Source organism: Callithrix jacchus, chromosome 1 (genome assembly GCF_049354715.1).
Source record: "Callithrix jacchus isolate 240 chromosome 1, calJac240_pri, whole genome shotgun sequence".
NCBI classification, from domain to species: domain Eukaryota; kingdom Metazoa; phylum Chordata; class Mammalia; order Primates; family Cebidae; genus Callithrix; species Callithrix jacchus.
Window position 1 is genome coordinate 144,771,496 of NC_133502.1, and position 25,056 is coordinate 144,796,551.

General features: G+C 43.6%; 2 protein-coding genes across 23 annotated transcripts in view; one reads left to right on the plus strand and one right to left on the minus strand.

The window, feature by feature from the left end:
* EXOSC3 (exosome component 3) overlaps positions 1 to 4,050 on the minus strand; it is an 85,809-nt gene extending 81,759 nt beyond the window's left edge. For 9 of the 17 annotated variants that reach the window (XR_013535481.1, XR_013535482.1, XR_013535479.1 and 6 more), the window contains exons 1-3: positions 3,701 to 4,050; positions 2,886 to 3,035; positions 1,016 to 1,167 (exon numbers count right to left, since the gene is read on the minus strand). Coding sequence is in view for 4 of the 17 variants with exons in the window: in XM_035252477.3 (XP_035108368.1) it covers positions 1,016 to 1,167; positions 2,886 to 3,035; positions 3,701 to 4,030 (632 nt within the window). In the remaining 13 variants the exon portion in view is untranslated. Of the gene's footprint in view, positions 1 to 532; positions 741 to 1,015; positions 1,168 to 2,885; positions 3,036 to 3,700 lie in introns of all 17 variants that reach the window. The other 8 variants (XR_013535498.1, XR_013535496.1, XR_013535494.1 and 5 more) reach the window with 2 other exon arrangements.
* A 41-nt stretch (positions 4,051 to 4,091) lies between these two features.
* The window catches only part of DCAF10 (DDB1 and CUL4 associated factor 10), an 82,584-nt gene continuing 61,619 nt past the window's right edge, over positions 4,092 to 25,056 (plus strand). For 4 of the 6 annotated variants that reach the window (XM_078372589.1, XM_002743102.7, XM_008999675.5 and 1 more), the window contains exon 1: positions 12,478 to 20,822. In XM_078372589.1, the coding sequence (XP_078228715.1) occupies positions 20,284 to 20,822 (539 nt within the window). In that variant the 5' untranslated portion in view covers positions 12,478 to 20,283. Of the gene's footprint in view, positions 4,525 to 12,477; positions 20,823 to 25,056 lie in introns of those variants that run through there. The other 2 variants (XM_035252395.3, XM_078372611.1) reach the window with 2 other exon arrangements.

The following is a 25,056-nucleotide window of genomic DNA, read 5'->3' on the forward strand; positions in this document are numbered from 1 at the left end:
TCCATAGTTGTTGAACAAGAACAAGGCACATGATGACATCTGCTTCCTTTCTTCCAAGGAACTTTACACTTTTCAAAGGTATACTAGAGATGACAAAGTTGGGCTATCCCCTACAAAGAAATCAAACTCCCTAGGTTACCAACTTTGCAAAAAATGTAAATCATTCCTCTAGATTGTCAGAGCACCTTAATTCTAGACTGGGGAAGCATAACTTTTTTGTTATCTACAGTGCTAAAAGACACTTTACACTGATTTTCCTGACCATGTTATTCTCTTGTGTTAAATTCAGTACCTGGAGAGGAACACTGGCTCTTTCAAACCACAAGGGAGCTGCTTGGTTAATAACATGCTTTTCTGATGTCCAAATTTAATTCTCCAGATCTTTAGGATATGTAGCAAGAAGAGGCATACAAGATAGCTCTGAACTTCACTGGTTATAGGAGTAAAGCCCCTGAATATGGCACAGCTTTGTATGGGTAAAGTTCTAAACACCAAAAAGAGAATCTGCCTCAGTGGGAACTACTAAACTTACCAGGACCAAATGGCAGAAGCCTTCTGTGAATGTCTACATAGGCTTGAACATCACAAGCTTGAACATCACAATCTAAGCTGCGTGAGTCCCGTAATTAGAAAAATTTGATAATTTGACAACTACAGAGTACATCTGTGTTCAATTAACTCAGAAGAGGGGAAAGGCCAGTTTTCACATTTGGGCTGAGTATATCAGCTGAGGAACAGGCCTGGGAGGGAAGACATGAATACACAGTAAGAGCTTAAAGCATGAAGTATTAGCCCACCAGAAACTACACAGCCAAACACATCTAAATTTTATACGTTTACAAGAAGATATGATTAAATTCATGAGTTTCCAAATGTGTTAAAATGGATATTGATTTTTAACTTTGAGGAGGAATTCAAATGTCACAAAGAATCTGAATCCTGAAGATTAACCAACTTTTCAACAATGTATAATTATAAAAAAAAGGCAGGGAAGCCAGCATACATCAGGACTTACTTTCTAATTAAGCCCAAAGTCACTTTAAAAAGCAGACCATCCTGTCCAATGACACCCATTCCATTGGCTCGTCCACAGCTGTCAATACAGACCATCTCTGGTTCCATGTCTTTATTAGCAACCACAAATTGGCCATAGATGAGATCTCCAACCTATAATGATATTAAAAACCAGTTCATTACCTCTCAGCAAACTACTCTACAGGTGCTGCTATTGGTTCTTTCCCACAGCCATCAATGCCAGCCACCTACAGTTCTGTGGCTAAGGGACTGACTACACTACAGGATTTCTACAGTCACTTTGGAGTTGAGTCTTGTGAAAAAAAGGAACGCATGTATCATTCCCTTTCACCAACCAGGAAATCACAGAGGAAGAGCCATCTGAAGGCCAGAGAACACCTCTAGGGTTGCACTGTCCAATATGGTAGGTAGCTAATTATCTGAACTCACATTTAATTAAAATTAGATACTTAAAATTAATTTCCTGAGTTGCATTAGCCACATTTCAGGTGCTCAACAGCTAGTGGCTATCATACTAATCAGTAGAGACATAAAACAGCATCACTATGGAAAGATGTATTAGGTGACACCACCCTAGAGAATTACAGATTTACAGAGAGAGGAAGGAACTCACAGCATGCGAATTATTCAAAGCAAAACAAAATAATTCACTGACACTTCTCCCTGCAAGATTACTTAAAAACCTCATAGAGCTAAACTTTAAAGTGATGAAACTGAGGAAATGGAGAGTGAACTCGGTTTACTCAACAAAATGTGTTAAGTACCTACTGTTTGTTGGTGACTATGTAAACTATAGAGGAAGAAAACATTCTCCGATTTTCAGAAGCATTTGGTCTTGGAGGGCAGTTGGGAGGTACATATACTAAATCCAGTAAGTGCTAGAGAAAAGATAGGAGAAAAGTGACAACTGGGGATGGCTTTAGAGAGGTGGTTGTGTTTAGCCTAGGTCTAAAAGATGAGAATGTGTTCCACAGGCTGAGAAGGAATAGTGCAATCCAGAGGGAACAGCATGTGCAAAGAAATAAGGGCAGGAAATTGAGTTTAGTGGTTTTTGGTGTGATTCAAGTAGGGCTGCATGAAGGATATAATTAGGGATAAGGAAAAGACACCTGAAGTGTAATGCCAAGGAATTCTGTAGATTTTGGATAATCTTGTTTTTTCTTTTCCAGAAAGTGACTGTGAGGATGTCTGCTCTCAAAACCCTGGATGGTAAGGTAAAAATGTGGAGGCAAGGATTAATGTGACTGAGTCCAGTCAAGACGGAGCTAAAGCCTGAACTTGCAAAGTGGAGATAAAGGGATGGACATACCAAAGATCAGAGATGGAATCAAATAGGATCAAAATAGGGTTAGGCAACTAAATATGCATGAGAAGTGAATGAGAAGCAGCAAAGAAATCACTAAATGTCGGGCTGGGGTAGACAAGAGTGTGGCTATGCTACCTGAAAAGCCCAATCTGAAAACCCAAGGCAATAATATCACTCCTCTCTCAGCTCCTAGGATCTACAGCCAGGATGGATGGATAGCTGATAATGCCAAAATGCGCACTACTTTTCCCTCCTCTAAGCCTACAGAAGACTTCCTTGTCCAGAGGATGTGGACATAACACATAACAGAGATGACAGATAACTCAGTAGAAATGAAACATGCTAAGAACAATGTAGTCAATGTAAAGTAAGTATGTGGCTCTGGTCCTGGAGCATCTGAAGAAACTCTTGGAGCCTGGGGCAATTGCATGCACAGAAATCTAGGTCATGCTTTGGAGACAATTCAGGTAGCCTTCTGGAGATATGAGTCCTTCAAGGGAATGGATGTTTTTCTTGCTTTGAAACCAAAGGCTCCCATCATTACCTGCACATTTGGTCTGTTTCTTTTAGTTGCACCTTCAAATGACAAGTAAGACAAAGAAGCCGGCTCACTCCCTCCAACATCAACTTTGAATATATCTCCAGATTTAGCTGTCACTATGCCAATCACATGGTCTCCTTTCACTGGAACATACTACAAAAGGAAACAGAATGAGAAAACAGTCATAAATAACAACATACCATTGGAAGATACCTTCAGCAAGTCTTTTGTGGTTACCTTATTGTCATTAAAGAGAAAGAAATTTGATCGTATGCCGCTTTTGGTAAAAGAAAATCACATAAAGTGTCGGGTTTGCAGCTTCTGGTAGTCTGTTAATTGAGCCCAAACCCCGTATTTCTTCAGCACCCCAAAGAGTAAGTCCCTAGCTTTGTAGCATAAATCCAGTGGCAAAGGAATCCTTACAACCAAGGAAGCCCATTCCATAGTTAGACATTTTTTTTTCTGTATGAAAGTTCTTATCTGTCCTAGGAGAAATTAACTCCCCTTGACATCCACTCATTCAGCCTGGTCCTGCCCTCTGAGACTCCAAAGGGAAAGTCTGCTGCTCCCTGACCTTTGGGGTTTTGAAGACTATAATCATGACTAACGGTCTCCAAACGTTTTTCTCTCCTGGTCGCCCTTCTCAGGGTATGTTCCTATTGTTCACGGACCCTCTAAAGGACATGAAAAGTGGGCACAAGACTACGGTGGTACTAGGGGCTCTAGGTGCCTGAACAAGGAGGGCTTCAGTGTCCCATCCTTTCTTCTTTTGGGAGGTCTTCTTAAAGCAGGGCTACCACTCCGGAGTCCCAGCTTACCCGCTTCTGCTGAGAGTCCACCCAGTAAACGCCGCCGCCGCCGCCGCCGCCACCGCCGGGCTCTTTGTGACGGAGGCGGCCGCACTTGGTGACCAGCAGGCGGTCCCCACAGCGCCGCAAGCCCGGGCCGCAAATAACGCGCACCCGCGAGCAAGCTCCAGCATTCAGGCTCAACGGTCGCTCCCCTGCACCGCCAGGGCCTTCCGCGTCCTCCTGTTCCGGCAGGAGCAGCTCCTCACCCGGGAGCACCACCTGACCTAGTACTGAGCGCGCAACGCGCGCCCCGCCGCCCGCGAGAGATTCAGCAACTACTGATACACCTTCAGCCATTGCGGACGCCCGCAAACACCGTTTCCGGTATTCGCCTTCCGCTTCCGCACCCGCCCTTGATGACTTTCCGGTTCCGGCAGTAGTGGTCGGTTGAGTTGACCAGTTTATGAAGCTTCGTTGCCGTCAGCTCACAGGTGCCCGTCCGAGGTGGCTGTAGCCAGCCATCTATCTTACAGGCGTGAGCCACCGCGCCCGGCCGAACTTTTATGTTTTTTAGGATTGAGACAGATCATCTTCAACACACCCTCCAAATTTGGCAAGCCATTTTCCCCGCTAGGTGTAATAGAAGGCCAACAAATAAAAGGGGCTCCCACTTCCAGGTTAGTTTCCCTGGCAAAAATGGGAGCTCCTGTGGCAGAGACAGTATTAATTGTGCTTTTCTCTTCCCCACTCCAGAAGTATTGGGTGACCCTGCCTGCCTCAGTGTTGGCAGGATCAACAGCACGGCTGAAGGGCGCTCAAGGACCTCACATTCGGGCCAGGCAAAGAGGCAGGTGGGGAAATGTTCTCTGAACTGTCCTTCATTCACCCCACGTCGGTAGTGAAGTCTTTGGAAGAAACTCGGATCAGAGCTAGCAGAGGCCGCACATGACGCGCGGCGTAGCGCTCTAGCAGGTCAGCAGATGAAACAGCTGAGGCCGGGATGGAAAGTTTTCTCGCGACCCGAGGGCCGGGGCTGGGCCACTCCTGAGCACCACCCACCCTGACACGCCCACAGCGGGCGGGGCGCGAGGAACCGCAGCCAGCTTACCTGGCCGTGCGCAGCTGCGTCGGTGCTTCGCCGCCTCGGGGTCTTGCGCCCTGCCGAGAGCTAGCAGCCGGTGCTGGGCGGCGGGAATTCGTCCGCTGTTAGGTGGGAGCCCGAAGCCGCGAACGAGTGTTTGAAACCCGGCTTCAAGCCCTCGAGGGCGCGCGGGTTGGTCCTAGGGTCCCATGGGTCACGGTTCACATTTTCGAGCAACTCGTGCTTCCTCTCTGGTTATAAAAGTGGGAAAAGTGCAACGATTGGGGAATAAGGAGGAGGCTTTGCCCTCCGCCGGCGCTTGTGTTTCCCTGCTGATCGCGAGGTGGATTACGCCCGGTTCTCTGTCAGGCTTGCGGGTTTGGAGCCAAAGCAGTCGAGGCTGCTCCCCTTTCCAGTGCCTCTGGCCTATGCCTCCCCATTCGGAGTGTAACCAGGTCCCTTGATATTTAAGTACTCTGTTTTTTTTTTTTTTTTCTGTTTTGTTTTGGGTTTTTTTGAGACAAAGTCTCGCTCTGCCACCCAGACTGAAGTGTAGTGGCGCGATCTTGGCTCACTGCAACCTCCGCCTCCCAAGTTCAAGCGATTCTCCTGCCTTAGCCTCTTGAGTAGCTGGAATTACAGGCATGCACCACCACAACTGGCTAATTTTTGTATTTTTAGTGGAGATGGGGTTTCACCATGTTGGCCGGGCTGGTCTCGAACTCCTGACCTCAAATGACCGCCCGCCTCCGCCACCCGAAGTGCTGGGATTACAGGCGTGCGCTGCCATGCCCGGCCCAGAACACACTTTTTTCTTATTAACTACTGTTTTAAATGTGTTAGCAATTCCATAAAATATAGTTTCCTTACCATCATTCCCCAAATCTGAACTACATTCTGTTGGCTAGATTCCTATGTGGAATAACATTCAAGTTTGGACTTGGTGTATCACAATACAGAACCAATTTTAAATACTCAAAATTACATGGTTTTCTGGTTTCCAACAGCTTTGCCATTTATTGGCATTTCTCAAATAAGGAAACATCTTTCATGTTTATTCTCATTTTGTACTGTGTGTGTGCCTGTGTCATGGCACCTTTTGTTAGAGAAGAGCCCCAGCCTCCAAAGGAGATGACTAAGCAAGAAAGCAGGTTCACCTGCCACAGCTCCATTGGTACCAATGTAGATGAGATTTGGTGGATCAGATGAAGAAATTTGTTTTTCAACACAGCATACAGTAGGAGTACCAGCATGGTAGCACTGGTTGGCCTGTCCCTAAGTTCTATGGAGTAAATGCAGTGGGCCCAGAGAGTGGCTGCACATGCAGCGGTTTGCACCATGACCTGAGGGACCCAGGGCCAAAGGCCTAGCATCTTTTGTGGCAAGTAGCAAACAAACCAGCCTCCATCCCTAATGGAGTGAGCTGTTCCATGGTAGTTATGCTGTGGTCATCTTAACCTACTTAAATACCAGTGTGACTAGCTAGAAATGGTTCAGTATTAGGGAAAAGTTAGGCCTTGTGTTGGCATACTTAGCAAGCATGTACAGAGATGCTCAAGGCCACAGCAGACTGCCTTTCCCAGTAGAACTCAAGGCCTGTCATCATCTGACTCTAGCTTATCTCTGCAGTGTTATCTTACTCAATTTTTTTTTAGTGCTCTAAGTTTTTATCATTCTGGACTATTCACCAAGGCCACTTTTGCTGTTGTATTCTTCTAACTACTGATTCTCTCCTCTTATCTCCTGCCACACTGCAAGATTCCTGAGCACAGACAGTAATTGCTAAAGAAATGTGAGAAGGATGAAAGTGCTTGAAGTTGTGACAACTGCATAAGAAAACTGTATGTCGTGATGCTACTAAGGGACTGTATTCATATTGAATGGCTTCTATATACAAGGTCGAGGCATAGATGGATCCATAGAAAAGCTTAAGATATCTTTATCGGCTGGGTGCGGTGGCTTACGCCTATAATCCCAGCACTTTGGGAGGCCAAGGTGGGTGGATCACGAGGTCAAGAGATCGAGACCATCCCGGTCAACAAGGTGAAACCCCGTCTCTACTTAAAATACAAAAATTAGCTGGGCATGGTGGTGCGCACCTGTAGTCCCAGCTACTTGGGAGGGTGAGGCAGGAGAATTGCTTGAACCCAGGTGGCGGAGGTTGCGGTGAGCCGAGATCGTGCCATTGCACTCCAGTCTGGGTAACAACAGTGAAACTCCGTCTCAAAAAAAAAAAAAAAGATACCTTTATCAATCAGCGTCTAATCAGTAGACAAACCACACTCATTTGAATAGGGAAAGTTTAATATATAAAGAATTATTAGGTATAACAGGGTGTTGGAATAATGAAGCAGTGGCTAATAAGAACTAGAGAGCTGGCCGGGTGTGGTGGCTCATGCCTGTAATCCCAGCACTTTGGGAGGTGAAGTGGCGGATCACGAAGTCAGGAGTTCGAGACCAGCCTGGTTCATATGGCAAAACCCCATCTCTACTAAAAATACAAAAATTAGCCAGGTGTGGTGGCATGTGCCTGTAGTCCAAACTACTCAGGAAGCTGAGACCGAAGAACCAGGAGGTAGAGGTTGCAGTGAGCCAAGATTGTGCCACTGCATTCCAGCCTGGGCGACAGTGAGGGCGACTCCCTCCATCTCAAACAACAACAAAATAACTAGAGAGCTTTAGAGAATAGCAATAGCAGATATAAGAAAGAGCTGCTACCCTAATGCTGCAATAGAGTTCCCAAGGAGAAGCCTCTCCCCTCCAGCAAGGGCTGATTGAGACCCTTTTGAAGAGAGAATGGCTGTGGCTCATTAAATGGCAAGAAGTCATTGGGAATCTGCCAGTGAAATTTGCCATAAATTCACCCTCTAAAATTTTCTGGCACTTGTAGGGTCCTGAGGAAACCTATTAATGGGGAGGGGTCTCCTGGAAGCCTCTGCTATAAAACTGCCCAACAGGGTCCTAAGGAATACTGCTGGCTGCTGAGTGTTTCTGGCCACCAATCACAGCAGGAACAGATGTGGAGAAGATGCTGTGCTGCAGAAGTGTGCCAGTGAGCACAATGGGACAAGGAAGCAAAACCCATTCCTTCTGAAATGCCTCTTCAGGGCCTTCTACCTATAAAGCATATCGTCACGATAGAGAACAAAGGGAAAAAAAATTTAAGGCTCAGACCCTTTTTCTCAGAGTAAGCACCGAAGGATGAATTTGGTGCCAAGACCAGCTCGGTTGTGGAGATCCCAACTCAGGCGGCACTGAAGGAATTAAGAAACAGACACAGAGATAGAGAGAAAAAGGTGTGGGACAATGGGGCCTCAGCATTCCCAGGTGAGAGCCTCGAACAGTTTGACCTTCACATTTATTGTCAGCAAGCAAGTGATAATCATCATTTAACTAAAAGCATTCTTCATAGGGAACAAAGCATCCTTTTCTAGTGGCAAGAAAAGGCCTCTGGTGTGTTTATCTACTGCAACTGGAACATGTCATTAAGGCACAGGTCACTCATGCTATTATTGTTTGTGGTTCAGAAGTGCCCTAAGCGGTCTTCCTCCCAAGAATGGGTCAGGTATTTCTTTCCCTTGCTCCAGTAAACCAACAACCTCTAGTAATGTGCGTCACTGCCATTCCGAGAATGTCACAGTGTTATAGATATCCTGTTTATGGCCAGTTTCTCAGTTTCTTTAAGGCCTGTTTTCTTTTTTTTTTTTTTGAAACAGAGTCTTGTTCTGTTGCCAGGCGCCAGGCTGGAGTGCAGTGGCACAATCTCAGCTTACTGCAACTTCTGCCTCCCGGGTTCAAGCATTTTTCCTGCCTCAGCCTCCAGAGTAGCTGGGACTACAGGCGTGCACTAGCACGCCCAGCTAATTTTTGTATTTTGGTAGGGACGGGGTTTCACCATGTTGGCCACAATGGTCTCGATCTCTTGACCTCGTGATTCTCCCGCCTCAGCTTCCCAAAGTGCTAGGATTACAGGCATGAGCCACTGTACCCAGCCTAAGGCCTGTTTATGTCAGGCTTAGGGCCTGCTCCCAGCATTTGAACTTGAGAGACAAAGTATTGATAACTGACACAAGGTCTCATGTGGTTGTGTATTAGTCCATTTTCATGCTGCTGATAAAGACATACCGAAGACTGGAAAGAAAATGGTTTAATGGACTTACAGTTCCACATGGCTGGGGAGGCCTTACAATCATGGCAGAAGGCAAGGAGGAGCAAATCACATCTTACGTGGATGGTGGCAGGCAAAGGGAGAGTTTGTGCAGGAAAACTCCCGTTTTTGAAGCCATCTGATCTTGTGAGACTTATTCACTATCCTGAGAACAGCACAAGAAAGATCCACCCCATAATTCAATCACTCCCACGACCCATGGGAACTGTGGGAGTTACAATTCAAGATGAGATTCGCATGGGGACACAGCCAAACCATATCATGTGGTAATAACAAACTCATCAGTAATAGCAATAAGGTAGTCTGCCCATTCCCAGATGGCTTCACTGATAAATCATACCAAACATTTAAATAAGAATCAATACCAGTTATCACAAACTCTTACAAAAAACAGAAGAGGAGGGGACACATCCCAACTCATTTGATGAGGCCAGTATTACCTTAATATGAAAACTAAAGACATCACAGGAAAAGGAAACTACAGATCAATATTCCTTATAAATACAGACACAGAAATCTTCAATAAAACACAAGCAAACTGAATCCAGCAACATATAGAAAGGATTGTATACTGTGACCAAATGGAATTAATCCCAAGTATGCAAGGTCTTTTAACATCTGAAATCAATTATTATGTATTATGCCATCTCAATACATGCAGAAAAAGCATTTGAGAAAGTCTTAACACCTTGTCATAATTTAAAAACAAAAACAAAACAAAACCTCAATAACCAAGATTAGAAAGGAACCACCTCCATTTGATAAAAGACATCTATGAAAAACCTGCAGATAACATACTTAACAGTGAAAGACTGAAAGCTTTGCACTTAAGATTGGGAATCAGACAAGGAAGTCTGCTCTTGCAATTTCCAGTCGACATTATACTAGGGGTTCTGTCCAGGGTAATTTGGTAGGTAAAAGCAATAAAGATATCTAAGGCCGGGTGCAGTGGCTCACGCCTGTAATCCCAGCACTTTGGGAGGCCAAGGTTTAGTGGATCACCTGAGGTCAGGAGGTTGAGACCAGTCTGGCCAACATGATGAAACCCCGTCTCTACTAAAAATACAAAAACAATAGCTGGGTGTGGTGGCAGGCACCTGTAATTCTCAGGAGGCTGAAGCAGGAGAATCACTTGACCCCAAGAGGCAGAGGTTGCAGTGAGCCGAGATCTCACCATTGCACTCCAGCCTGGGCAACAAGAGCGAAACACCATCTCAAAAAAAGAAAAAGATATCTCCATAGGAAAGGAAAAATTAAAACCATCTATATTTGCACATGATAAGATCTGGTATATAGAAAATCCTAAGGCACCCCCACATACAAAAAAAAACCCATTAGAATTAATACAAGTTCAGCAAGTTTGCAGGATATACAAAAATTAATTGTATTTTTGTACCCTTGAAATGAACAACCCAGGGTGCGGTGGCTCACGCCTATAATCCCAGCACTTTGGGAGGCCGAGGCGGGTGGATCACGAGGTCAAGAGATCGAGACCATCCTGGTCAACATGGTGAAACCCCGTCTCTACTAAAAATAGAAAAATTAGCTGGGCATGGTGGCATACACCTGTAGTCCCAGCTACTCGAGAGGCTGAGGCAGGAGTATTGCTTGAACCCAGGAGGTGGAGGTTGCAGTGAGCTGAGAGATCGCACCATTGCACTCCAGCCTGGATGATAAGAGCAAAACTGCGTCTCAAAAAAAAAAAAAAAAAAAAAAGAAATGAACAACCCCAAAATAAAACTTTAAAAATAAAAATAATGCCACTATATAGCATCAAAGAAAAGAAAATATTTAGAATTAATTTAACAAAAGAAATGTCAAACTTTTTTTTTTAACTTGTAGAGATAGGGGGAGTCTTACTATGTTGTTCAACCTGATGTTGAACTCCTGGGCTCAAGCAATCCTCACACTCAGCCTCCCAAAGTGTTAGGATTACAGGTGTGAGCCATTGTACCTGGTCAGAAGTCTCAAACTTAAATTCTGAAAACTACAAAACATTGTTGAAATAATTTTTTTTTTTTTTTGAGACAGACTTTTGCTCTGTCACCAGGCCCCAGGCTGGAGTAAAGTGGTGCAACCTCAGCTCACTGCAATCTCTGCCTCCTGGGTTCAAGCAATTCTCCTGCCTCAGCCTCCTGAGTAGCTGGGACTACAGGCGCATGCCACCACACCCAGATAATTTTTGTATTTTTTAGTAGAGACGGGGTTTCACCATGTTGGCCAGAATGATCTCAATATCTTTACCTTGTAATCCGCCTGCCTAAAGAATTGAAATGGCACCCCACCCATTTTCATGGTTCAGATGATTTTATATTGTTAATGGGAGGTCATGGCAGGAGCACTGCTTGAGCCCAGGAGTTCCTGACCACCCTGGGCAACAAAGTGAGACCACATCTCTACAAAAAATAGTAATTAAAAAAAATCGCTAAGATAACACTATTGCCAAAATTGAAATACAGATTCAATCCAATTTTTTTTTTTTGAGATGGATTTTCGCTGTTGTTACCCAGGCTGGAGTGCAATGGCAAGATCTCAGCTCACCACAACCTCCGCCTTCTGAGTTCAAGCAATTCTCCTGCCTCAGCCTCCCGAGTAGCTGGGACTACAGGTGCGCACCACCATGCCCAGCTAATTTTTGTATTTTTAGTAGAGATGGGATTTCACCTTGTTGACCAGGATGGTCTCGATCTCTTGACCTCGTTATCCACCTGCCTCGGCCTCCCGAAGTGCTGGGATTATAGGCGAGAGCCACCGCGCCCAGCCCCAATTTTTCTTAAAATCCCAACTGACTTCATTGTAAAAAATGACAAATTGCTCCTAAAGTCTGTAAGGAAATTCAAGAGACTCAGAATAGCCAAAACAATCTTGAAGAACAAAGTTCTTTTGTGAGAACAAAAGAACTTAAATGTCTGATTGCAAAACTTACTACAAGGCTATAGTAATCAGGACAATGCTGTATAGGCCTAAGGATAGACAAAGATTAATGGAATAGAATTAAGACACAGAAATAAACCATTATCTTCAGCTAAAAGTTGAGAGATGGGAAAAAATATTTTTAAAAAACCCTTGATGCACAGACACTTTTCAAATGAAGACATTTATGCAGCCAACAAACATGAAAAAAAGCTCATCATGGCTGGTCATTAGAGAAATGCAAATCAAACCACATCGAGATGGTAACCTCACGCCAGTTAGAATGTCGATCATTAAAAAATCAGGAGACAATAGATGCTGGAGAGGATGTGGAGAAACAGGAACACTTTTACACTGTTGGTGGAAGTGTAAATTAGAACCATTGCAGAAGACTGTGGCAATTCTTCAAGGATCTAGAAATAGAAATACCATTTGACCCAGCAATCTCATTACTGGGTATATACCCAAAGGATTATAAATCATTCTATTATAAAGACACATGCACACGTTTATTTTGGCACTGTTTACAATAGCAAAGACTTGGAACCAACCCAAATGCCCATCAATGATAGAATGGATAAAGAAAATGTGGCCTATATATACCATGGAATACTATGCAGCCATAAAAAAGGATGAGTTCCTGCTCTTTCCCCAAGCGGCCTGAGGTAATCTGTGAAAATGGTTCGCTATTCACTTGATCGGGAGAACCCCACAAAGTCATGCAAATCAAGAGGTTCCAATCTTCGCGTTCACTTTAAGAACACATGTGAAACTGCCCAGGCCATCAAGGGTATGCATATACGAAAAGCCATGAAGTATCTGAAAGATGTCACTTTACAGAAACAGTGCGTACCATTCCGACGTTACAATGGTGGAGTTGGCAGGTGTGCCCAGGCCAAGCAGTGGGGCTGGACACAAGGTCGGTGGCCCAAAAAGAGTGCTGAATTTTTGCTGCACATGCTTAAAAATGCAGAGAGTAATGCTGAACTTAAGTGTTTAGATGTAGATTCTCTGGTCATTGAGCATATCCAAGTGAACAAAGCACCCAAGATGCGCCGCCGGACCTACAGAGCTCATGGTCGAATTAACCCATACATGAGTTCTCCCTGCCACATTGAGATGATCCTTACTGAAAAGGAACAGATTGTTCCTAAACCAGAAGAGGAGGTTGCCCAGAAGAAGAAGATATCCCAGAAGAAACTGAAGAAGCAAAAACTTATGGCACGGGAGCAAATTCAGCCTTAAAATAAATGCAACTAAAAGGAAAAAAAAAAAAAAAAAAAAAAGGATGAGTTCCTGTCCTTTGCAGAGACATAGATGAAGCTGGAAACCATCATTCTCAGCAAACTGACACAAGAACAGAAAACCAAACACTGCATGTTCTCACTCATAAGCGGGTGTTGAACAATGAGAACACATGGACACAGGGAGGGGACCATCACACACTGGCGCCTGTTGTAGGGGTGAGGGGGGTAGGGGAGGGATAACAGGGTGGGGGGATTGGGGAGAGATAACATTAGAATAAATACCTAATATAGATGACGTGAGCATGGATGCAGCAAATCACCATGGCACGTGCATACCTAGTAATAAACCTGCAGGTTCTGCACATGTACCTCAGAACTTAAAAGTATAATAAAAAAAATTTTTAAAAACCCTTCATGCTTATGATCAGCTAATTTTTGGCAAGGATGCCAAGACAATTCAATGGGGAAAGAAGAATAATTTCAACAAATGGTGTTGGCACAACTGGATATACACATGCAGAAGAATGAAGTTGGACCCCATCTTAAACTATATACAAAAATTAAATGAATAAAAGACTTCAATGTCAGAACTAAAATTATAAAACTCTTAGAAGAAAATATAGAGGCAAATCTTTGTGACCTTGGATTTGACAGTGGTTTCTAAGACACTATACCACCAAAAGCACAAACATTCAGGAAAAAAATTGAAAAAAATCGACTTCATCAAAATTAGAACTGATAACTCACTGAATGGAAGAAAATATTTAAAAATTATATGTCTGATAAGGGACAAGTATCTAGAATATATAAATACCTTTACAACTCAATAATAAAAAGACAGATGACCCAATTTAAAGATGGGCCAAAGATTCAAACAGACATTTATTCAGAGAAGATATATGAGCAGTCAATAAGCATATAAAAAGATAGTATCATTAGTCATCTGGGAAATTCAAATTAAATCACAATGAGACATCATCTCCAATAGGATGGCTGTAATCAAAAAGACAGATAATAACCAGTGTTATTGTGGATATAGAAATTTTGGAAGACTCATCTTGTGGTAGAATTCTAAAATGGTATAGCCACTTTGAAAACTGTTTGAAAAACAGTTTGGCAGCTTCTTAAAAAGTTAAACATAAAGTTACCAGATAACATGACAATTCCAGCTGGGGGCGTGGTGGCTCATGCCTGTAATCCCAGCACTGTAGAAGGGCTGGGCGGGATGTTCACCTGAGCCCAGGAGTTCGAGACCAGCCTGAGTAACAGAGACCCCATCCCATCTTAGAAGAGAAAAGAGAAGAGAGAAGAGAAAGGAAGAAAAAGAAGAGAGAAAAGAGAAAGGAAAGAAAGAAAGGAAAGCAAGGAAGAAATGGAAGGAAGGAAGGAAGGAAAGAAAGAAAGAAAAAGAAGGAAGAAAGAAAGGAAAGAAGGAAATAAATTCCACTTCTAGGATGTAGTCAAGAAAATTGAAAGCTTATGTTTACACAAAAACTTGCACATGAATGTTCATAGCATAATGATTAATAATAGACAAAAGTGTAAATAATGCAAATCCCCAGCAACTGATGAGTGAATAAAGTATGGTATATCACATAATAGAATATTATTTAGGCCTAAAAGTAACTAAATGCTAATATGTGCTACAATGTAAAATTAACCTAGAAAATATTATGCTAAGTAAAAGGCCATATATTATATTACTCCATTTATATGAAATGCCTTCAAACCCACGGAAATACAAAGTTGATAGTTAGTTGTCAGAGGCTGGAGAGAGGGGACAATGGGAGTTACTTTGTTTCATGGGTAGAGTTTCAGTTTGGGAAGATGAAAAAGGTCTGGCTATGGATTGTGGTGATGGATGCACAACAATGTGATGTACTTGGTATCACTGAACTATATACCTAAAAATGGTTAAAATGGTAAATTTTACGTTTATATATATTTTACCACAATAAAGAATTATTTTCACAGATAAAGGAGAGAGAGAGAGACAGAGAAGATGAATTGAATGTGGCAAAATCCTAATAATGGAAGCTGGATGATGGGCACACAGTTAATTTTTTTTAATACTCTTCTCTAATTTTGTGTGAAAATTTTTCATAACTAAAAACATAATATGGAGACAGGCAAAATAGATGTCTTCTTAATGACAATTCAGCCTGATGGGGCAAATACATGGAAAAACTTGTTGCAAAACAAATAACAAACACAGCTTTGACCATGCCTTTCTCCTGCCTGAAAGTCCTCCGAAAGCACCTTATCACCTACAGAGAAAAAACTAAGACTCTCTGTGACCCTCTCCTCTGCTCACCTTGCTGCCCTCATCCTGCTTTTCCCTGACTTTCCATTTCTTGAGCAACACCAAATCCCTTGTAAATTCCCCAAACAAGTCCTGATCTGTGCCATTCTTCGTGTCATGTAACAATCCAGTCTCCTTCCCTCTGCTTAACCTCTCCTTAAAAACTGGCTTGATCACCAGCTCCTCCAGAGTATCTTCTGACCCTGGGTGGAACTGTCCCTCATCTGTGTTTCCATAGCTCACTGTCCATAGCTTCTCATAGCATCAAACACACCACATTGAAACAACCAAATTTGTACACCTGCACATACACATTCAGATCCCAAGAACCTAGAAACTGGTATATCAAAGACATTGTGTTAAAGTCTGTGAAGGAGTTTCTGTGCCACAGAAAGCTCCACTAACTGTTGAACTTGCTAGGTGTTTCTCCAGCTTTATGAACGTTTTATGTCAGATATACCTGCAGAGACCACTTAACGTTTACTTTTGCTCTAGGCTGAAAACAGTATACCTGAGGAAAAACAGTAACATGACTTACACCTTTAAAAATCTCCACTTTTAGTTTTCACCTAAACAGTGCAGATAATTTTGAGTCTACAAGGCTTCTGAAAAAGATCAGTGGATGCCAGGTGCTTGGGGGTGGGGCTTGGAGGGGCGGAAATGGGCCTTAGTGTGCCTTAATGTCTAAGGATCAAAGTTTCAGTTTGGGAAGATGAAAAAAAAATTCCTACCCACTGCCACCCTCCAGTTCCCATCTGAAAAGACAACCACCTTCATGGACAGCTCTTTTCTCTGTTTTTTTTTACCTCAACATTTAAATATACTACACTGATATTACTTGATTTCTTAATTTCAAGAGAATGTGTTGACTTCCTGACAAGGTAAATGAGGTTTTGGCTCTTCCTATTTGCACACCCTTCACCCTCTCCACGCTTTGCCAACACACAGCATAGTTACAGCACAATTTTTGGTTAAATCAGAAGCCATTTTTTTACATTACCAGTGCAAATATTGTTATCTGCCTCAACAGACTGTACATTTTACACAATCCTTTACTTTTCTTGGAGTTGGTGATTGCCTCATTTCAGTCAGTTGCTTGTTATTCTATATACTTTGTTAAGTTTTTTCCACTACTCTGGCATCAGAGTCTTTTGCCTCATTTTAATAAATTCCAACATTCCATTTCCATTTTTCTCCTGGAGACTTCCCACTCTGTCCTCCTCCCACTTTGGGTGGGCTGCCTTTCAGGCCTGCCGCACAGCTGTCTTTTTGTTAATTGTGGTAAAACATGCATAACAAAATGCATCATCTTAACCATTTTGACATGTACATTCAGTACATACCTAAGTGTTAAGTACATTCACACTGTTGTGCAACCATCATCACTGTCCATCTCCGGAACTCTTCTCATCTTGCAAAACTGAAATTCTGTACCTATGAAACAATAACTCTCCATCTCCACCTCACCCTAGTCCCCAGCATCCATCATTCTCCTTTCTGTCTCTGTGAATTTGACTGCTCTAGGGACTTCATATAAGTGGAACCATACAGTATATGTCCTTTTGTGACTGGCTGATTTCACTTGGCATGTTCTCAAGGTTGAAACATATTGTAACATTTACCATATTTCTTCCCTTTTTATACACCTGTCTTTCGTACCTTTCTGCACTGCTCTCCTTCTCAGATCCACTTAGATCAGTTTTGTTCCACTTTCTTGCTTTACCTGTCCGTTTTGCTAGAGGTCCATAACCTCCAGTATCTTCTTAAATAAAGCGAATATGAGGCTGGGTGCGGTGGCTCATGCCTGTAAAACAGAGACTGTCTTTTCTCAAAGATCTACTCACAGCCATACAAGGCATCTCCTTGCTCTGTGAGGTATATTGTCCTATGTCCTATTTCTTGCAGCATCGAGTTTACAGCAGGCCTCATTTTGAACTTCCACATGTGGCATCTCTTGAAAAATCTGTAGCTGTGGCAATACTGAGCTTCCATTTCCTCATGGTAGCCAAGTTATGGCTGCCACCAGTAAAGGGAAATTTAGAGACAATGCTTGCAAAGCTCCTACCCATAAGCCTAGTGAAACACTTACTCAACAAATAGAAGTTGTTTGTTTTCATGGTATTACAGTTATTCAAAGGTTCAGAATTTAAAAGGGTTCAGGCGAAAGAGGGAGCCAGACTTGATATTTGTAGATTGGCTTTGATTTAGGGGTTCTGAAAAAATACCATTGAGTTGCCATTCTTGGCCATGAGCTTGTATGTACAGCAACACTAGATTCAAGCCAATCTACAAATGTATATATGTATATATGGCTATGAGTATGGAACCTGGAGCTGGATGGGCTGGGTTGGAATCCTGGCTTTACCACTCTCAGGCTGACTTTTCTATGTCTGTGTTTTCTCATCTCTAAAATGGGGATAATAATGGTACCAACATACTGAGTTTTGAGTTAACATATATGAACCAGCTTAGCATATTAGGCACATACTAAACATTACATAAATGTTTGCTTTTATTTTTTCAATATGCTTATATGATAGGCTCACTTTACTCAGCATAATATTAAGCACATATTAAACATTATATGAATGTTTGCTTTTTATTTTTCAGTAAGCTCATATAATAGGATCACTTTAATCCTTGAGTACACTGTTTTCTTTGGGCTCCCTGGTTGAAAGGACACAATTGTTTTCTTGGTTGTCATTTCGATTCCTTTTTTTTGAGATGGGTCTCACTCTGTTGCCTGGGCTGAAGTGCCATGGGGTGATCATAGCTTACTGTAACCTTGAACTCCTGGGCTCAAGGGATCCTCCTGGTTCAGCCTTCCAAGCAGCTGGACTACAAGCGTGCATCACCACACCAGAATGATTTTATTATTTTTCATAGAGAAACAGAGTTTCATGATGTTGCCCAGGCTGGTTTCAAACTCCTTGCCTCAAAAGATCTTCCTGCCACTTGAGCTTGGGAAGATGAGGCTGCAGTGAGCCATGACTGTATCGCTCCACTCCACTCTGGGCAACAGAGTGAAACCCTGAAAAAAAAAAATATCCTCCTACCTTGGCCTCCCAAAGCACTGAGATTACAGGTGTGAGCCACTGTGCCTGGCCCCTGATTCTTCTTGTTAATGCATAAGTCCTGTTTCAGGTATTGTGAAATCAAGTGACCATCCCACAGGAAACTGACACTGAAATTGAGCCACCATTCTGATACAAGGGACTCTCTGCAGGAGGACCATAGGGGACTCTGCCAAGAACAAGTCTAACCTGTCTAAGTTGTCTCTTTTTTCTATCTGTATCTCCTCCTACCATCAACTTGCTTCTTCGCCCTCTAAGCCGGATCTTTTCTCTCTCTCTTGGCTGCTGCTTTCTCATGATTCCTCTTACTCCTTTGGCTTGCTCAGGGCTCCAGTAGCCTCATTGTGCCTTATGACTTTTCAATCCCAATCATCATGGCCAACTGCTTCGCTTCTGATTTCCCAATTCAGATTCCCAAGAGCATGAGTCTGTATGAGCAAAGATTTTTGGTCTGGCAGCCTCCTGGACCAGTGGCTAATCTACAGCCTGGTTACTCAAATAGTTGTCCTACCCTGGCTAGTATGCAGGGAAAACTAGGTAACAGAGCTACAAGATCCCACAGCCTAGGCCTTCTAGGATGGCTTCCATAGGATGTACCTGCTGGCATACACATGAAGAGTGTGAATGCCAGGCAAGTAGATAGGACCTATCCAGGGAGTTTCCAGAGAAGAACCGATAGGAGATAGAGATATAAGAGAACATTTAGTATAAGAATTGGTTCATATGATTAGAGGGGAGTCCCATGATCTGCAGTCTGCAAGCTGGAGAACCAGGAAATCTGGTGGTGTAATTCAGTCTGAGTCTGAAGGTGTGAGAATCAGGGGAGCTAATGGCATAACTCCCAGTCCAAGACTGAAGGCCTGAAAACTGACGATGAGTGTCCAAGTCCAAAGCCAGGAGAACCAAGAGTTTTGATGTGGTGTAAGGGTAGAAGATGGATGTCCTAACTTGAGAGAGTAAAATCACCCTTCTTCTGCCTTTTTGTTCCTTTTCAGTCTTCAGTGAATATGATGATGCCTGTCCACATTGGTGAGACCAGATCTTCTATTGATTCAAATCCTAATCTGTCCTGCAAACACACAGATGTACCCAGAAATAATGTTTTTCCAAGCTATCTGGGTGTCCCTTAGCCCAATCAAGTTGAGTCATAAAAGCAACCATCACCTATTCGCCATCTTTCATTTAAGCCCAGACACACAGACTGGCTATCTCAGCCATTCCTTGGGTAGCACATCCAAACCTGTCTGTTCCCTCTCAGTCTCTCCTTTGCTTTGTGACAAATAGGTTTTGGAAGAAGTTGCCTGTGGTCACCCTGAACTTGTGCCTTTAAGAGTGGCATGTCACTCACTTACTCTGTGTGGCTTAATGCACTAATTCCTAATCCCTCCCTCATCCCAGTGTAAAAAGTGTGGACACCAGTACATACTCAGCCTCACAGGACTGACTGGTCAGGCGCACTCATCCCCAGGCACGCGGCCACCGGTCACTGACAACTACAGACCGACTCTCTGCCACCCATACGACTCTCTGCCCGGATGCTAATGCCCCATACGGCCCGGCATCACACCCCTAACCCCCTCATTCTCAGTCACTCACACCGTTGAGAGACTACCTCGATTCCTATACCTCCGTTCCCAGGCTGTGGCGCCCCCAGCCCGGCGGTGCCTCAGCTTTCCCTGTCCCCGGCGGATGGTGACCGAGGGACGGAGCGGGTTTCCAGCCGGCCGGGTTAGGCCGCTACACGCCGGAAGTGGCAGCTGAGTGGGGGCGCTGAGGTGTCGGCCGGCGGGGCAGAGGCCCGGAACAGGGGGCGGGGGCGTTGGTCATGTTTCCTTTCGGGCCCCATAGTCCTGGAGGGGACGGGTCGGCCGGAGCCTGGGCTGAGGAGCCAGTGCCCTATGAGGGGCAGGCAGCAGCCGCCAGGCCGCCCTCACCTCTACAGCCAGGGGCTGATGTGACCCCTCCTCATCTACCCGCCCGGAGCCCTCGCCGCCCCGGTGCCCCATCGCTGTCCCCGGCCCCACACGCCGGAGAGCTCGAGCCGCCCGGAGTCCCTGAGTCCTCGGCTGCCTCCGCCCAGGGAGAGCCGTCACCTCCCTCCCCTCCGCGCCGGCGGCCCGGGCCAGACTGCAAGGCCGAGAGTCGGGGCCAGCACCGCCTCAGCGCGGGCATGGGCGGCCCTGGCGCCAGGCTGTTCGGGTGGCTGAAAGAGCGCAGTCTGGGGCGCGGGCTGTTCGTGGACCCAGCGCGGGACAATTTCCGCACCATGACTAGCCTCTATGGTTCCATCCACCCCGCGGACTCGGTGTACCTCAGCACCCGCACCCATGGCGCCGTCTTCAACCTCGAGTACTCGCCCGACGGGTAAGCGCGGCCCCTCGGAGGGCGGGCGCCCGCCTCCGCCTGGCTCTGCTGCCCGCGGATCGCCGCCCTGACTCGCTCCTCTGGCTCGAGCCGAGGTTAGCGATGCCACTTGGGGCCGCTGGCCTTCGTGCCGCCTGGCACTTTCTGAAGCGCATTTTCGCTCTCGGAACCCCCAGCCCAGCTTTCTGAGGCAGGCAGGCGGGACCCCACTTGCTCGCCTTCAGGACTTGGGCTCTGTGAAGGAGAAATGCCCGAAGCCACACAGCGGACCTGTCAGAGCCGGCCCACAACTAGGGCTTTCTGGTACACAGTAGGTGCTCAGTAAATACGTTTTGAATAAATGCCCACTTTCTCCCCATCATCCTAGGCTCGTGTTTTCCCACCTAAACCTGTGTTGGGGACAGGAAGGCTGTAGATTCCTTGCACTCTGTGCCTGAACTTGCCATGATGGGACAAGTGCATTCCTTTGCTCAAGGAAGATAGAGTACTAAGATCTTAGAGACCTGGCTCTCATGATTTGGGCCATTTGTGAAGTCCCCAGACTAGACTACAGCCTTTTTCTTGGCTGATTAAATATTTCTTGTATGGCTTTGGTTTAACGGGAACTTTCCAAAATCCTATCTATTTAAAACTTTGTCTCGTCAGGACACAAGTCAGCCATCAAAGGAAAAAAATTGCACAGTTCCACCATGAGGTGACATAGTTAATATAATTCTTACCCCATCAAAGGCTCTGGGTTGCTGGTTATTTACTCAGTTGTTCATTCATTCATTCTCTCATTCCGCGTGTATTTGTTGAGCACTTGCTATGTTCCAAATGCAGGAGTAACCGTGCTGAGCAAACCCAGCTAATGGCACTGTTTTCATTGAGCTTGGGACTTGGTGGTTCAACTAGATAGTAGATAGCCCTACTAAATAATGTGTAAAGTATATTGATAAACTGAGATAAAGTCTTGAAGGAACCTGTTATGGACTGTGGTATTCACGGATTCCCTAAGGAAGTGACCCTTAAACCAAAATTTTAAAAATGAGTAGGAAATAAATTAGTCAAGATAGGACTGGGAAAGGGATAGAAGTATTTCAGAGGGGGATGATTGGTATGACAAAGGTCATATATCCATGGTAGTAGAAGGGCAGCATGTCATGTTAGAGAAGGTGAAAAAGAATAGGTTTACAAAGAAAAAAACATTTTTTTTTTTTTGACATGAAGTCTCACCCTTATTGTCCAAGCTGGAGTGCAGTGGCGTGATCTCGGCCCACTGCAATCTCCGCCTCCCAGGTTCAAGCCATTCTCCTGCCTCAGCCTCCTGAGTAGCCGGGATTACAGGCATGTGCCACCACTCCTGGCTAATTTTGTATTTTTAGTAGAGATGGAGTTTCTCCATGTTGGTAAGGCTGGTCTTGAACTCCCAACCTCAGGTGATCGGCCCGTCTCTGCCTCCCAGAGTGCTGGGATTACAGGCGTAAGCCACTGCCCGGCCAGCAAAAAATTTTTACTAAAGAAAGACCTAAAGTTGCTAAGGAAGGAGCGAAGGAATAGAAGCAGGAATTACTGTGAGCAAATAGACTCTATTCCATTTCACTGATGCAAGTGGTTCCTAATCACACGTGGTGCTGGGGTTTCTGGGGTCTCTTCTTAACAGCAATTGGTTGGAGCATGTAGCAGTGAATGCACACCTCAGTATGGTGGAAAACTGGTGAGAGGAGAAACTATTTTGCTGAAGCTTACTCATGGAACCTTGCCGCCTCCTTCCTTCAGCCAAGCCCTATTCCTAAAGTTTCCCTCAAAACACCAATAGTCTGTTCTCAAATATTCAGTTTCTCTCTTCATATCTTGGCCTCTCTCCTCCCAACCTCCCACCCATACAGGAATTCAGAAGTAGCTATTTCTACTTTTTGGATGTGGGATTTTAGGTAGAGGGTGGGAGGGGTAGAATGAGAAGAACAGATTTTAGAGCTGTTAGAATGAGGGATAGATTGCTTAAAGTTTTTGTTTGAATCTAGAATTCATTTTCTCATAACAGTGTTGTAAAAGGTGGTTAGATACTCTTGCACTCAAAACAGTTCAGACCGGGCGTGGTGGCTCATGCCTGTAATCCCAGCACTTTGGGAGGCCAAGGCCGGAGGATCACCCGAGGTCAGGAGTTCAAGACCAGCCTGGCCCAATATGGTGAAACCTTGTCTTTAAAAAAAAAAAACAGTTCAATAATTTTAAATTGCACAATTAACATATATGCTCATTGTGTAAAATTTAGGCAGTAAATGAGCAAAAAATACCTTAAACATTGCTAGATTCCAAAGATTAAATGGACATCTAAGGAAATTTTTTCTTTGTGTATGTTAATTTTAATATAAACATGGAATCACTGTTTTGTAGCTTGTTTTTTTTCTTACAGTATATTGTGAACTGCTTATGCTAATAAATATATTTCTACAACATTATTTAACATTTTTTCATTAGTTTAAATAAATCCTCTTTGAACAAATATTTTGTATTTATATCTTTAGGATAAATCCCTAGAATGAGTTATTGTTATAAGATTTTTATATCTATTGTTAAATTGTCCTCTGCAAAGATTTGCCCTCTGCAAAGATAAAGTAATTCTCATTACTATATTCTGATTCCTACATTCCAGACACATACAGAAGTGCCTGTCTCCTCATACCCTTGGCAACACTGCATACTGCCATTCTTTTTCATCTTTGTCAGGGCGATGATTGAAAATACTTCGTGTTTTAAGTTTTCAGTCTTCTTACTTCATCTAGTATGGCCTACATTTGTGTAGGACTTAAAGTAAATTTAGAGATAGATGACATATCTGTGTTAAAAGAGATAATTTCTCATATCCTTCTGTTAAATATGAGTTAAATCAGCTTATCAAGTAGCATAACCACTGTCACCTACAAGGACTTCTCAATACAGAAAAGGAGGGGGTGACACAGAATGTAAGAATTAAAGTTGTGAATTTAATAGAGACCAGAATACAAGGAATTTGGTACTAAAAAATGATAAATGAACTAGAAGGTATTTTCTAAAGAATTCAGAAAATGTTTTAAGTGATAGAAACATTGCCAAAACAAGTGTATCACCTTCTAAGATGACATTTTGGAAAAGTAAAATTGATAACGTTTAGATTATAATATGTCAGACCTTGTCAACTTGTTCTCCATGACAATACGTTAGGCACAGCTAGAGAGATAATTCACATATTGGAAAAAAGAAGCAAAGAAACTAACTAGAATACAGACCTGGAAAACACAGAGATTGAAAATATGAAAAGGAGATTTAAGAAGATAGAGCATAGAGCGAAAAAGCATACCATATTGGCCAGAGTTCCTGAATAGTCCCAGTTTCTTCAGGAACTCTGGCTAACTATATGGTACACTTATACCATATAAGCGTATTATATGGTATAAGGAGGACTGTTTGAAGACATAATAGCTGAGAACTTTCCAGAATTGAAGGCACCGAGCCATGATTTAAGAATCCTAACAAACCCAAGGAGGAATTCTTTCTAAACATATTGTAGTGAAACCATGGGACCATAAATATAAAATCTTAAAAGATAGAGGAAAAAAGGCTTCAAGAGAGTAACTATAAGAGTGATAGCCAATTAGTCATCAACCATAATATAAATCTAGAGACAGTGGTAATTCTTTTCAATATGCCAGGACAGAAACCTCAGTCTAGATTTATACCCAACAAAGATGGGTTATTTGTCCTTGCCAAGAACAAAGATGAAATAAATACATACTCAGCTAAGCAAAAGTGATTAAGTTTGCAAGCAGACCTTCCATAAAGAAATTCTAAGTTTAGAGAGAAGGAAACTGTTTTCAAAAGGAAGGTCTGAGATGCTAGGAAGAACAAAAAGTGTTAAATATGTATGTACATGTTAATCTGATAATGTCTTTTGAGATTAATAGAGATGGAACAAAAATAGAAGATAATAATAGCATATAAATTATGAGGTAAGGCTTGGTGTGGTGGCTTATGACTGTAATCCCAAGCACTTTGGGAGGCCGAGGTGGCTCGATCACCTGACGTCAGGAGTTTGAGACCAGCCTGGCCAATGTGAAACCCCGTCTCTACTAAAAATAAAAAAATTAGCTGGGCGTGGTAGCTGGTGCCTGTAATCCCAGCTACTTGGGAGGCTGAGGCAGGAGAATCCCTTGAACCTGGGAGGCAGAGGTTGCAGTGAGCAGAGCACTACTGTACTCCAGCCTAGGCGACAGTG